This window comes from Pelodiscus sinensis, chromosome Z (assembly GCF_052426305.1).
Source record: "Pelodiscus sinensis isolate ZL-2025 chromosome Z, ASM5242630v1, whole genome shotgun sequence".
Lineage (NCBI taxonomy): Eukaryota > Metazoa > Chordata > Testudines > Trionychidae > Pelodiscus > Pelodiscus sinensis.
In genome coordinates, this window is record NC_143085.1 from 29,561,401 (window position 1) to 29,576,520 (window position 15,120).

Genomic DNA, 15,120 nt, shown 5'->3' on the forward strand with positions numbered 1-15,120 from the left:
TCACAGTAAAGGACCCTCCAGACAACTGCTGATAAACCTCCAGATGATTTGTTCCAGGTGATTCATTCATCTCAGAACTACAAAGGGAAGAACTACACAGACAAAACATTTATTACTGAAAGTAAAAGCAATACTGACCTGGTAAAACAGTTCCTCCCATGCTTTTAAGGATGCACTTCCAGATAAGAATCCACTTTAAATACACTGTAGGTCAGAGTGAATGAAGGTGTAAGTAATAGTGTAAGTTACAGAAACTAACAATAATAATGAATAATGCTTTGCTCTTATACAGCATTCTATCCACAGCAAATTCGAACTAGAAACTCTGTTTCTTGAAGTCTTTATATATTATCTAGACATCTTTCTAAAAGATTCTGTCGTTCAACCAGAAGTTATAGGCTTGGCACAGGATCTGTTGTATGAAATTCTTGGGCTTATTTTGCATAGGAGGTCAGGCTAGATGATCAGAATGGTTCCTTTTAGCATTAAAGTCTGTGATTCTCAAAGTACTTTTGAGCTGGATTGAGTATCATTACAGATAAACACTTCATTCAAAGATCTTGGCTCCTCTGACACTGGGTGAATGCGTGGAAGAGCTCACACTGTTATTACTTGTGCTAGGGAAAATTAAGCTCTGAGTTATTCTACAGAACTCATGATCAAACTTACAAAATTCATTACAAAAATTATATTGAATTCCAGAAAAAGGAATGCTCAAAGAGCCAATGCTTGGGTTAACCTAATAAGTGCTGGAATGTAGACTTTGATACCATACAGGGAGAGAGGAGTCATGCAGAATTCCCACTGTGTTTTTTGTAAATATTATGTGATCACCTTGAATGTTTGACTTGGTCCGATACAGCGAATGTTAGTAAAAAAAAAAAGTCAATGACCCAAGTTATTACTCACATTTTGAATAATATGCTACAGGTTAGACTGGCTATTTTTGTGCACACTTTCTGGGGTATCAGATATTTTGGGAAGAAAGAATCAGGTTTCTTTAAAGATACCTTCTGGGACTTGAAATAAACCACTTGCCCACCTTTGTGTATCTTGCAGTACACAGTTACAATTGTATGGGCAGTGTGTGTGTTTTGCTGCTATTGGGTAGGAATCCGCCTCTGCCCTGCAAGTCCTAGTATTTCAGGGGCAATGTTGTACGAATATTTTGAAATGCTGTGAAATAAATGGTGCTAAATTAACAGTGTTGTCATGGCAGATACCAAAGGCATGGGGGAAAGAAGTACTTCCACTATATTTTGTATCATTTCCTTTTAGGATGAATCAGTGCAGCCATTAATGCAGCCAAGCAAAATCCATGTCCTAATCTTGGTACTTCATGGAGGAAACATCCTGGATACAGGAAGTGGTGACCAGAATTCTAAACAAGGAGATGTCAATACTATCACAACAGTGTTTGACACGGTCATGAGGGTGCATTACCCAGCTGCTCTTGGACACATTGCAATCAAGCTAGTCCCTTGCCCAGCCATCTGCTCAGAAGCCTTTTCACTGGTATCCAAGTAAGTTAGTGCTCCTTTACCTTGGAGTTGAGTACATTTGTAAGTTTTCTTCCTGTTGTGCATCTATAATCAGTATTGGTGGGGTATGCTCTGTACTGGATGTGGGTGCTGATTATTGAGGAGAGTGCACTTTATTAATAAACCAGCCTCAATTTCATACATAGCTGTAATGATTGCAATAGCAATGCAGCCAGAGTTCTGCAATTCAGTTATTTAAACGAATCAGATAAGTATTTAAATTTGAATTTACAGAGTTATTGTGCAGGGGTCATTCTGACTGTATGTGTTCTCTGAAGGTTTAGGTTTAAAGAAGGAAGAAATGTGTTTACCCCTCCCTCAGGGCAGCAAGAAAACATGCAGCTTTTGTACTTTGAGGGTATTTTATGATATGAAACTGATTGTGTGGGCTGCAGATGGTGAACTCAACGCAAGCCTGTCTCTTTCCTTTCCTTTCCTTTCCTTTCCTTATATTCAGCCTCAGCCCCTACAGTTATGATGAAGGTTGCCTCTCTAACAGTCAGGATCACATTCCACTCGCTGCACTTCCTTTGCTAGCAACATCATCCCCACAGTATCAAGAGGCGGTAGCCACGGTGATTTTGAGAGCCAATCAAGCCTATAGCGAGTTCATTAAATCACAAGAAGGCACATCATTCACTGGCCAGGTGAGTAAGCTGCTACTGTTTTTAGTAACAATAAAATGAAGAGCAAGCAAGAGTCCCTCTGAATCTCTGTTTTTATTAATCTCTTGAAAGAGCTGGAAGTTTGTCAGTGCTGGCCTAGTTTATTAAAATGTTTTCTTGGGTTTTTCGTTTTGTTTTTAAGATAAAGATTTTCCCTTATTTTACATTGTTATTATTGGAGACTAATGTTCATAAGCAGAAAATGCAAATTAGAGCTAAAAAATTAGCTATAAAAACTTGAAGTTTAAACATAAGACCCCTTCGGTGTGATATATATCTCCAAATGAGGTGTAAGAAATGCTCTTTATCTGTTTTAAGTATTCATCTGGTCCCTATTACCATAACATCTGAGATCCTCACAATCATTAATGTATTTATCCTCATAAAAGCCCGAGCAGTAGGCCAGTGCTATTATCCCCATGTTACAGATGGGGAACTGAGGCATGGAGAGGCAATGTGACTTGCCCATTGTTGCACAGGAAGGTTGTGAGAAGAGAATTGATTCTGGGCTTCCTGAAAACCATCATGGTGCTCTAACCATGGGAATGTCCTTCCTCTCCATGTATGACAAGTGCTTCTGCCTATCCTCAGCATTTATAGTCAAGAAATTCACAACTTCCCATATGGAAAGAAATTATCTCAGCTCCCTCCTCAAGCCAGAACTGCTCCATAGCTGGAAACCTTCCAAGGTAGCTAACAGCCTGATAGAGAGGAACTGCGGATCCAGAAGTCACTCGTCTGAGACGTGATGGCCAATAATTCTATAACAGCTTGGGCTAGCTAGAGCTCCTGGGCAGATATTATCTGATTAAGCAGTGATGCCGATAAATACATTAAGAATCTCATGTTACCCATTTTCTGGGTTCCGTTTCTTTAGTCCTTTGGCCAGTATTTCTGTGAATTCAAAGTGAGGGGGATTATTTGGAGTTTTTTTCCCATCTCTGGTTGCTCTTTCAGGTCTGTTTGGTAGGGGACTGTGTAGGAGGAATCCTAGGATTTGATGCCTTATGTTACAGCAATCAGACTGTGTCTGAGAGCCAAAACAGCAGCCGACGAGGGAGTGTTGTGAGTGTGCAGGTAATGTAGCCTACCAGAAACCAGTCATTATAGCCCTGTTAACCACAGAACTTCCCAGTGTGCCCCTGGTTTTAGGCGAAAGGGGTGGTTCCACCTTTAACCTTTCCCCACTCTACCTCCAGTAATCCCCCAAATGTCGTAATATCAGCAATAGTTACCATTGCTAAACCACTTGACAAAATATAAGGACGCATTTTAAAAAACACAGACTATGTCTAACTTATTTAGGGCTTTCATCAGAAAAAATAAAGCTCCGTTTTCCAGTTTCATGAATGGTATTAGCACATTGGAGGTGTGTGCTTGTGTCACCACTGTTGAGGTTGGCTTTGCCCAACCCTGCCATGTTTTATTGTTTTGTATTGTAGGCCAGCTTGGTAGCTATAGTTGTTCATGTCCTTTTTACGCTTTTTTGTTGTACCATTAGGTAAGTAAAATAGAAAAAATTCAGGATTGCACCTATATAGGGAAGGTGTGTTAGGAAATTGAGATATTTTTGAGGTGGAACAAATGAGGAGGCAGTGAAATTATTTGAAGAGAGAGGGTCTGATGTGGTTGCACTTCCGACTCAGCTATCTGATGCATAGGCCTGTGTACTTCAAATCCTAGGACACTGACCTCTTGTCTCCTGGAATAATTGTGAACAATAGTTACTGTTCCAGTGGCTCCAACCTGGAGGCCAGCCGACACCTCAGCAGAAGCAACATTGATATTCCTCGTAGCAACGGAGAGGATCCAAAGAAGCAACTGCCTCGGAAAAGGAGTGATTCATCAACCTATGAAATAGACACAATAAAGCAACACCAGGCATTCCTTTCAAGGTAAGGCTTCAAAGGAACAGTGAGTCAGGAGTCCTTGGGGGCAAGAGAGGCAGCTATGGGCAGTTTTAATGTTGGTTTGTAACCCTGGGGAGGGCAAGGATGAGGAATGTTGTTGAAGAATATCAGATGTGTTCAGATTCCATTTGCAAGTGTGGACTTTACAGAGGAATTTCCAGCAGCATTGTTTGTTGCTGTGTGATTCTGAGGACAAAATGAAACATGAGCTGCTGCTATGCTGCACCCATGTTACTTGAGGAGGGCAGGGAACAGCTGCATAAGAGTAGCATCAGGTTGGTGGTTTGGTTTGGTTTGGTTTGGGTTTTTTGCCATGTTACATGCAGCAGGATGGAGGATCCCTGAACAATGAGCTACTTTAAGTCTGGATATGAACACTAATCCTGGACCCTTTCCAGATACCCAGGATCCTTCCCTATCCTTCTTGAGTCACAAGTCCAGGTAATGGTCTCTGGCTTCCAGACCATGGGGTTTGGAATGTTCTAAGCACAGCTCCAGAGAGTAGGGTTGCCAGATGGTTTCACCAAAAATACCAGACACCCTCCTCCCCCCCCTCCAAAAAAAAAAAAAGCGCCGGGAAATTTTTGTTGACCAAAGAAAAGTACCCCGGAAACATGTTGTTGAGCCAAAAAAGAAGAAAGTGCGCTGGGCTACTGAAATTTCATTGCCAGGCCGCTCCCCTTGCCATTCCCCTCTCATCCCCGCCACGTGTCCATTGGGTACGAAGCTGAGAAAAGCAGAAAATACTGGACATTTTATGTGTCCAGTATTTTCTCAATTTCTTTACCACACAGAAGGCAAAAATACCGGGCTGTCCAGTTCAATACCGGACACCTGCCAACCCTACTAGAGGGTCCCCAGAATTTCTCTGCTTTGTCCAGTACTGACCCTGACCCTGTTTAAGGAGCAGCGTTGACTGGCTCTGAAGGGTGATTCCAACCAAGCATTCTTGCCTGGAGTTGGATGGCAGCAGTCTAGGGCTTCACATGTCAACCCTGGAGATGAGGGATTTTTCGGAACTCTCCACAGTGAAACCCTTGGAGAGGAACTGGAGATGAGATGAGCGTGGATCCTAAAAGAACAGAATCCCAGGCATTAAAGAAGGAAAAGACCAATTCAGTCCCATCCAGTATGTCTCTAGTTAGTGCAGAAGTGTCCTTTATAGGTTACCAGATTCAGGAAAGACACAGTTTGCTGTGAGGAAGGTTTTTATTCTTGCTCGTCTTGCCTGAATTTTCACTTTCAGGAAATATTTTTTCCTGAATCCCTTAGTGCACAGACCCAGTCAGAAGTATGTTTCATATTTATTCTTTTGCCCACACATATTGCTAATACCACCTCTGCTGTTAACCACCTTCTCCAAGTCAATGTGTATCCCTTACTGAGCATGGAGCCTGTTCAAGTACATCAAAAGTTTGTTTCGGTTTCTTCTTATATATTTATAATGAGGCTCATAAGTAGCATAATACTGAACTTTTTAAATGGTTCTCTAAATAATCAATTTATTATTTTTGATTGAATTACTTTCCTACAGGAAAGTCCTATTACCACTTAGATCTGGGGTGGGCAAAAATTTTTGGTGGGAGGCCACTCCAAGCTTTTGGACAGTGGTCAAGGGTTGCATTTTTCTGTGGAGGAGGTTGCAAGGTCTAGGGTGGGGGTTCGGTGCAGAAGGGCTCGTGGAGTAAAGGACTGGGGTACAGGAGATGGGGGGAGGTGCGAGTGGGAATTTGCATGAAGGAGGGGGTTGTGATCTGGGTGAGTGGATTGGGGTATAGGGTCGGGGGGGTTGGGTGCAGGAGAGGATTCTGGCCTGGAGGAAGGGCTCTAGGAGGAGGTGCAGGGCCTGGGAGAAAGTTGTGACCTGGGGCAGGCAGATGCAGAGGGTTTGGATGGTGACCAAGGGGAGGGAGTTGGGATGCAGGAGGGGTTGGGGTGCCAGAGGCAGGCTCTAACTGGGAGATGCTTACCCAAGCCAGCAGCCCGGCAGCACCCCCAAGGCAGGCTGGGCTCCCTGCCTGCTGCATTCCCAGGTCATTTTAAACTGCAGGCTTGTTCCCTCCATGTGGCTCTCAGCTCCAGGAAGGGAAAGAGGCTTGTGCTGCTCCCCTCCCCCAGGCCAATCTTTCAGCTCCTATTGGCTGGTTGTTGCCATCCAATAGGAGCTGAGGTTTAGGCTGGGGGCAGGGAGATCACAGGAAGCCTCCCCCTCCCTGCAGAGCAGAGAGCTGCGTACACTGCGCTTTAAACTGCGGCAGTTGCGTACCTGACTGTCCCGGCAGGGTGGTCCGCAGGCCAGATCCAGTGGCTTGGCAGGCTGGCTCTGGCCCCTGGACCTTATTTTGCCCAGCTCTGACTTGCATACTATTCAAGGAGTGCCTTTTTGTAGCAGGATTCTTGTGTCCCGATTGCTGCATTTCCATCAGCTTGTGGTATTAGGAAGGTTCTAGATATTTTCTACTGGTCCTTCCTGTTCACTACCTGACAAATGATGAAGCCTGTAGGCAGCTCCCAGTTTCATTTTCCTATACCAGCTCGGGTCTTATTTCCATTCCAACTTGGGGGCTTGGACTCTGCTGGCGTATCAGGGCTCTTTACTAAAAGAGAGAAGCTATGAAAGTGAATAGCATGGGAACATTGAGCTGCTATATTAAAAAAGATGGCTGCATTTAGGAAAACCAGTAAGCTCTTTCCAGCAGGCTAATTAAAGACTCTTGTTGTAGCTTATTAAGACAGCCTTCTATATTAGCCAAGCAAATGCTAGCCAAACCAAAACGTATTGCTTTCTTCTCTTTGTTTGCTCTCAAAGCCAGAGAGGTGTGTGTCCTGGACTGAACTAAGGAAGATGGGTTTATTTCACTTCCTGTTTACGTTGTAAAATGGATGGTGTGGGCCTGATGTGTATTTCAGATACTGGCAGTCCATTGTGTTTACCCCTCTCTGATTGCATATAAGAAGCAAGTTACATTATTGAGCCAATCTGTTTACACTCTGCTTATAATGGTTGATTAATGAACAGGGATTACCAGTACAATCTTCTATTACTACATAACTTTATTACTAGTATCAGTTTTCACTATGAAAACCAAGATATGTTGTAACATGGTTACATGACTTAGTGCAGAGATCTTGGCAGAAGAGAGACGCAAGTTTTCCTAATGAGCACAGCAAATGTGTGTCATTCAGGCAGCCTGGCATATGGCGATCTTTCCATCAATCCCCAATTCAGACTTTTAACACATGCCGAAGACAGATTAATTTTCATTCGTGTGTTAGACTTATCCACTTCTTTGGGATAAAGCCCAGCAAAGCCAGAGCATCATCTGGTGAGACGACCACACTTCTATTTTTAAATTCAGTCCTTCTGTACAGCTACAGTAATTTGGTGTGTTGTTTATATATCGTTGTCAGTCAGTTGACTTGCTACTAAAGACAATTTGATCCAGTTTAATGAATGCAGCTGTTGCATTCTAAAGGGAGAGCAGGACAATGTAGATTGTTTGGGGTGTGATGGATTCTGGTTCCCCCTCAGATCTCATTTCCTTTGATCCCCAAAAGGGCTGTTGCATGCCCACTAAAATGAGAAAAACCATACCAAACCTAGTAGAGTGGGCATTCTCTTTACCATACCTGACCTGAGGAAGGCTGAAGGAAGGTGCTTAGAATGCAACAGAAATTGGAACCCATCTAGAAACTCCTTTCCTGCCACAATACATCATGACATCTATCATTTTGTGTGTTCATTTGAATCAAGCTCCTGATGGGTTAATTCTCCCTATGAGTGTGAACTTATTGCTTATTAAGTTGTCTTAGAGTTACACATAAGACCATCATGTTTCAGCTCTGACAGCTAAAATGGTTCTAAATTTATCAGAGGATTGTTCTTTTGCGCACACACTTCTAACATCATACATTCTAGCAGTGCAACCTCATGGAGAATTGTTCATATCATAGGAAGGGAAACATACTCATTTGAGCTGTCTTTGCTGTTCACGGTCTTGATGCCACTGTTTTGATTTTCTCAGTAATTTATGTGCATAGTATAAGCAAGCTTAATAACTTACTCTCATTGGTAACCAAAACTCTAGACATAGAGCGGGCTGTATATTACAGGGAATACAAGACAGTGTAGCATGGAGCAAAGGTTTTAATAGTGTCTGTCTATTTTGGCAGCCAGTGGAAGTACTGCCTCTGGGGTACTACCTTACTCACCACAATGAGGAAATAAAATCAGAGTGAAACCAATTTACCCTCTTCCCAATTGTATGTGTCATTTGCAGCTGTTAATTTGTCAGACTGGCCTTCCTGGATGAAAGATGAATGGAAGGGCACCTGCTCCAGTATTCCAGATGGCCTAATACACACAGCCGTGTTCCACTGGGGACTCCAAGGCAGCAGCAATCATAGGACTTCACTGCACACCCCAACAGCCACTATGTTTTTAGATGTGCCCTTAAGGAATGAGCACCTGCTGCCTGTAGAGCTAGGGCAAATTGCTGTGACTCTTCTAGAATGCTGCCCCAGAGCCAGCAAAGGCAGTGTTGTTTGGGTGATGCATTACTCCAGGCCCATAGAACTCTCCTGTCAAACCAAGCTGTCATTTAATTCACCCCACTTACTTTACAGGACATTTTTTTCAAAAATGTTACAGATAGCTTCAAAATACTCTGTTGGTATTGATCAGTATTTTATGTCTTAAATTCCTCCTGCTGTAAATAATAATAATACAGCCAGATTGCCTTAGTCCAACTCTGTAGGCCCTGGGAAATTACAAGTCAGACTCAGATCCCTAGAGTCTGAAAAAAAAAACCCTCTTTATTGACTAAAATAATCTTTTTCTAATTCATACATCAGGATACATAGCATATGATAGCTCACAATCCACCTTTGCTAGAATAGAAATAAGCACTTTTTCCTGTTGAAAATTGGAGTTGAAAATTACTCATCCAAGTAAGAGAGCGTGTGTTTCTAATACTATTGAAGTTCCAGAAATATTAAACTTTATATTGTCCCACACTCAGTGCCAGATCTATGCACAAGCTAATTAAACTACAATTTAGGGCCTCTGATTATGAGGGTCTCTAAATACAATACTAGATTTTAGTTGAATCCTTGCCTACGTACATAGGTATATATGCAAATATAAAACTTTATTTCTATTTTCATTGTCCTTTCTGTTAGAATATACACATTTTTGGTAATGCTATGGTCCCTCTTAAACGTGACATAGTATATGGCCTCACAATATTTTAATCCGGGCCTGCCTGCACTTCAAACCCACTCAGTTTTGCAGGGAAACAAAACTTTGTTTCAGACATTGTGGCGCGGGGAAGAGGGACAAATTAGGGATACGCTTTATATTTTTTTAATTGAAGTTTTCTGAGGTTGCTCAGGATGGAACAAGAAAGTGTTAAAAATGTGAAAAGTCATGATACACGTGGGCAGAATTTAGGAATGGGTATTGTTGGTGCATGATAAATGCAGCTTATCACACGGTTGCTCTCTTCATCACATGGAAATCTCCACCATATTATATGGGGTATAAATGTGTATATGTTTTTATACAAGCTTATTCTGTTAGAAAACTTTGTGTTACGCACCGCTTAAGAATGTAGGAAACCCCTTTGCAGATTTTGATCTTTCTTTCTCTTTCCCCTCCCATTTTCTTTTTACTTTCCTTTGTAATACCCTAACATTTGTCCAACTTCCTTGAGGAAGAAATGGGTAAGCAACAGCTCACTGCTTTCTGTAGCTTTGAGAAATAGAGTTATAAAATAAAAAAAAGATGAAAGGAATTATGTTGACTAAAGGAGAGACAGTAATAGAAATACATGTACTTGGAGTTAAGTTAAAATTTATTGTAAATGCTGCCTTTTGCATGGTACTTTAGTAATTTTTGCTTGCTGTTGCTAGCATACAAATTACTACTTCCGTAGTGGCAGCCAGCATTATACTTAAACTTACAAAAAGTGCATTAGAGATTGGAGGAGTGGGGACAGGAATCCTAAAGATTGTAACTCACTTGTAGCTTAAATTTATCGGCTGGATCATATCAGTAAAACAAGGGTACTTTGCTTTGATAGATAGATCACTAGCGTGGAGAAGCACAGGTAATTAATGGATATGTTTCCTTTTGTTAAAAGGAAAGTCGTCTACATGATTGGCCACAGTACCAATCTGTGTTCATTTTCTCTAAAAAAAAACAAACAGACCTTTATGAATAACATTTTGGCTTTTTACCTTGTTTTTATTTATTGATTTATCGTTGTTTTAGTTTACATTCTAGTGTTCTGAGAAATGATCCAGGATCCAGACGATCGAGTAGCTCCACGATGTTGGATGGAGGAGGCCTTGGGAAATTTGAATTTGAGATCACTGATTTCTTCCTGTTTGGATCTCCCTTGGGCTTGGTCCTTGCATTGAGAAAAACTGTCATCCCAGCTCTTGACAGTAGGTTTTGGCATGTACCGGTGATTCTACTAAGTGGTCATTTTAAATATCTTCTACTACATAAAGCTTTCAGACTTACAAAGAGGGAATCCAGTAATTTACATGAGATGAACTGTAGAACGTACAGTAAAACTAAATTATAGCTGTGTAGTTCCACCTTACAAGTTAGTACTAGCTGCTCATGTAAATATATATTATACAATTTGTCATTTAACTCTAGACAACAAAAATCTAAAAATGTGCTGCAAAAAATGTAGTAAAGTATGTTCCAAAGGAATATCAGTTGTCCTGATTGATTTACTACTGGAGTGTGATGGAAGTAAGCACTCTTTGAGGGCTTTTCTCCCCCTAGTAATGCACTTTACAAATAGAGAATCACCTTTTCAGTAGATTTATACAAACCTTATAAATAACTTTGTAATACTTGAGAGTTTCTTTTCTCTCCCTCCTTTTCTGCTTAGTCTTTCAGCTGAGGCCAGCCTGCCAACAAGTGTATAACCTGTTCCATCCTGCAGACCCATCTGCCTCTCGCCTGGAGCCCCTTTTGGAAAAGAGATTCCATGTGTTGCCTCCCTTCAGTATTCCACGCTACCAGAGATTCCCATTAGGGGATGGGAATTCTGCTCTTCTGGGTACGTTAGTTTCTGTCTGTTATCTGCCTATGGCTCAATGGCTGTTCTGAGCACAGTTGATGACATCAGGGAGTGTTTTAACTGTGTCAGATGCACAGGATTGGCCTCAGTGTTTAGCTTCTTTGGAAAATTTTCAGGCAAGTGGATTCCTTTTTACAAATTTAGTGTCTTGCATCCAAAATGCCATTGTTGTCACTTATTATATAAAATCCACAAATCACTATGAGTCAATACGCAATGTCCTCTATGTTGTGCCCCATTTTACATGCCAGTCAGCGCTTGAGATTGGAGCTCCGTTTCATAGGCGCATGATCAGTTAGGCCTAGATTTAGTGACTTGATCTTTCAGGGGATCAGCAATGGCTGGGAGGGAGCAAAGCAAAGCCATGCAAGGAATGCAGTTTGCTTTGTTGCACACTATCTATATGCTGGAAACAAGCTGAGGGGACTGAGTGCGCAAATACAATTAGCTATGCATGACACATTCTGTTGAACTGCTACCGCATATTTTGCCCATGCAAATGACTGAAGTAAGGGGGCAGTTGCTCAGAAAGCCCACTTTCAATTCCTCTAATCTACCCATGTGTAACCCAGCAGGTGGAGACTTCTTTCAGCCTAACAAACTTATCTATAGTGAAACTCCATTTATATGAAATCAAGTGCAGATTCCTGATTATTTCAGTGCATCTCAGTGTACAGATTTAAATTCTTATGGAAGTAAATTACCATTTGTTTGGGGGAATTATTTTCTCACTTTATGAAGATTTCAGTATAGATACTGTACAATTATGGTCAGTGATCATTTGAAAAGCTGTATAGGAGGTTTTCCTTTTCTTTTCTTGTACAAATACCATTCCTGTGCTTCCCTCTAACTTTATAGCTGTTTTAACTGGTAAGGCACTGAATTTAGACTTATTTGAAAGATCATCTGTATTAGCTTCTATTCCTCTGCTTGAAAATAGGTCCTTTGTAAAAGACCCTGAATTGTAATTGTTTGTATGTTTTACAGTTTGTGGCCACATGTTGGTTGTTCTTGTCCTTCTGTTTTCTTCCCCATCTGCTTCTAGTTGAGACAGTCCAGAACAACCCCATTCTTCTCGTGGAAAGCAGCCCATTGGTTGCTCTCCAGCACCAGGACAGCTTCATGGAAACCAGTATACCTGTTCCTGTTCTGAATTGGCAAGATGTTTCCAATAAAAATGCTGTTTTTGCTGAGTGTGTGTAACCTACCCTTTTCTAGAGTCTTGTGTTGTGTACTTGGGGCGCTCTTTGGAGAATGGTCTTCCACCTCATAGGACTGAAAGCTTTGCACTGTGTGCCTGAATATGACAAGTGAAGTACCTGCATAACCACTATTCTTGGGTCCCAAGCAAGAATGGGACCACAAGTCACTGGCAGGGAACGGTAGAAACTGAGCTGTGAGTTGTCTCCCCTTCTGCTGCTAATGCTTGGAAGATACAATTGGAATTGCACAATGAGTTTTTCCTCTGGTCTAGCTACTGGAGATGCATCTAGAGGCCAAAAGGCTCTGGGCCGCAGGCTTCCCTTTCTTTTGCTTGAGGCCTGCCTTGAAGCTGATACAATTTATGCAGTGTACAAAATCAGCCATTGAAACTGACCCATGGTTTTTGCTTGCAGTACACAAAGTTTGCCAGTGCAGTCAGCACATAACTGCAAAATAAATCTATAACAGAAAGTGACTAGATATTGTCATGATGCACATTTTATATTTAGATAATTTTTCAACACAGTGGACAAAGCTTTCAGGACCCAAATGTTTTTAATTGATTTCTCAAATAATTTCTGCTTTAAAAATAAGGGTTGTTTTTTTTTGTTGCTATCAAAAATGCTGCATGACCATTTTTTCTCAGTTATAGCTGATACCATGTCTGCAAGTTAATGACTTTATTTATTTTCTCCTATCTATAACTTTTTTATGCTTCCCGCCCCCTTTTAAATATGCCCCTTGAATAGCTTGAACCTGCAGCCCTTACTCATGTCAGTCACCTCTTACCCATTTTGCTGAGTGCTAATTTCAGAACAGCAGTGCCCACCAATGGTTATATTGGATAGAGGATAATGCAGAAAGATTTTCAAAGCAACACATGCATGTTTAGGTGCCCAATTGCCATTCATGCCCTTGGATACTCTCTCCCCCATTGTTCTCTAGGAAGGCCAGTAAGAAAGGACACTACAGTATTGCCTACTATTGCTTTCCAGTTCACTGACACAAGGTCACTGAGCCTTCATCCCAATTTAGCTGACTGACCGTGACTATGCATGCAAAAGACTCTTCTCCCATCTCAGGAGTGTCATGTGGCCTAGCTTTGCTCATGTCTGACTCTACCAATGGGGCTGCAAGTGAATTTTCAGGACTAAATAAAAAGCTGCTTGAATCTCTTTTTCTTTTGCAATTAAGGGTGGAATTTTCCAAAGCATTGCTATCATTGGGAGCAGAGTTAGGCCAGTGCTGAGAATTTTGTTTAAAATGCCATTCCAGTTTTTTTGCTTTTAACTGCAGAAAAGCTCCTTGCTTCAGTGCCACAATGCAACCTATACATTCCTTTACAGGGCACTGTGCTGCATTGAAACAGACTGTTCCTTTGCTCCATGGAACCCTGCCAATCCAGGAACTTAACTTAATGCTACTGATGGTTTAGATAGCTCAGTACTGGACATTTGGTGTTGTAGTTACTGAGTGCATTGAAAAATAAGTCTTAAACTTAAGAGGTACAGCATTTGATTATGTATGAAACTCCACAGTCCAGAATTGGAGAAGTGAGGATTTTCTTCTCTCCTGACCCTTTGCTCACTTTGTAACTACAGTGGAACTTTACTTATTCGCACTGCATCAATCTATGCACTCTGTAATACACACACAAAGGCAGCTTCTGCAGCTTCTCAGCCAAGATCTGCTAGTAGTTGTACCACCATGTGAGCTTTCCTGTTTCCAAACCTTAATTATCCATACAAAACACACCATCAAATCTTTATTACACAAGGTACATTTAACGCCCCCCCCCCGGATAGTTTGCAAAAGCAGGTGCATGTGCCTTGAGGGTTACAACTCTAAAGCATCTGGCATTAGTGTAAGACCACGATACAAGACATGATGGGCCATTAGTAAGGTTAAGATTTTGGCATTGATATTTTTAGTAAATGTCACGAGTGGGTCACAGCCAATAAAAAAAAATCACAAAAGCCCATGATCTGTGCATGACTTGTACTGAAAAAATATCCAAGATGGGAAGCTTTGCTATAGGGCCCCCACTAGGGAACTTAAATTTTGAGTAATTGACTAATTGACTAGTCGATTAAATTTGCATCGATTATTTGATTAGTCGATAGGGCACCTCCACCTTCGAAGCGTAGCAACAGCCCTAGGGCCATTGCTACACTTCAAAGGCGAAAGTGTTGCCGGGAGCACGGGGCCAGTCCCCACAGCATTTCAAAGTGGCAGCATCAAATGGAGCCCAGGCAGCACCAAATGGAGCTTGGGGCTAGCAGGTGACTCCCCTGCTAACCTCAGGCTCCGTGCAGCACTGCTGCTTTAAAATGCCACAGGGAGCCTGACGCCAGGCTGCATGCAGTGTTTCAGAGGCAGCGCTGCATGGAACCTAGAGTCAGGTGGAGACTCTCCCACTGACCCCAGGCTCCATGTGTTTGCTTATCGGATAGTCAACTAGTCATTCACATCCGTAGCCCTCACACTGGGCTCAGTGGCTATGCAGCGTGTGTCCTATTCCAGCATCTCTGTCCTCTGGACCATGCCAGATCTCCAATGTGGAACTGTAATCAGCTCCCACACTTGACTTGTGCCCAAAACTACCAATAGGAGGTGGGGGGCAAAAAGAGCAGTTGCCCTGGGGCTCAGTGATTCAAAGGGGCCCAGGGCTCTTAGCCTCCAACATTGCCACTGTTGC

The 15,120-nt window shown here is 41.9% G+C and overlaps 1 protein-coding gene and 1 long non-coding RNA gene across 13 annotated transcripts in view; one reads left to right on the top strand and one right to left on the bottom strand.

The window, feature by feature from the left end:
* The window catches only part of PITPNM2 (phosphatidylinositol transfer protein membrane associated 2), a 264,295-nt gene that overhangs the window by 217,280 nt on the left and 31,895 nt on the right, over positions 1-15,120 (top strand). For 8 of the 11 annotated variants that reach the window (XM_075898565.2, XM_075898562.2, XM_075898568.2 and 5 more), the window contains 7 exons: positions 1,279-1,523; positions 1,999-2,188; positions 3,164-3,283; positions 3,890-4,101; positions 10,391-10,566; positions 11,028-11,198; positions 12,265-12,414. In XM_075898565.2, coding sequence (XP_075754680.1) covers positions 1,279-1,523; positions 1,999-2,188; positions 3,164-3,283; positions 3,890-4,101; positions 10,391-10,566; positions 11,028-11,198; positions 12,265-12,414 — 1,264 coding nt within the window. The remainder of the gene's footprint in view (positions 1-1,278; positions 1,524-1,998; positions 2,189-3,163; positions 3,284-3,889; positions 4,102-10,390; positions 10,567-11,027; positions 11,199-12,264; positions 12,415-15,120) is intronic. The other 3 variants (XM_075898569.2, XM_075898570.2, XM_075898571.2) reach the window with 1 other exon arrangement.
* LOC142818511 (uncharacterized) overlaps positions 1-15,120 on the bottom strand; it is a 39,567-nt gene that overhangs the window by 21,932 nt on the left and 2,515 nt on the right. For both annotated transcript variants that reach the window (XR_012896013.2, XR_012896012.2), the window contains exon 2: positions 139-204. This is a non-coding gene — a long non-coding RNA (uncharacterized LOC142818511). The remainder of the gene's footprint in view (positions 1-138; positions 205-15,120) is intronic.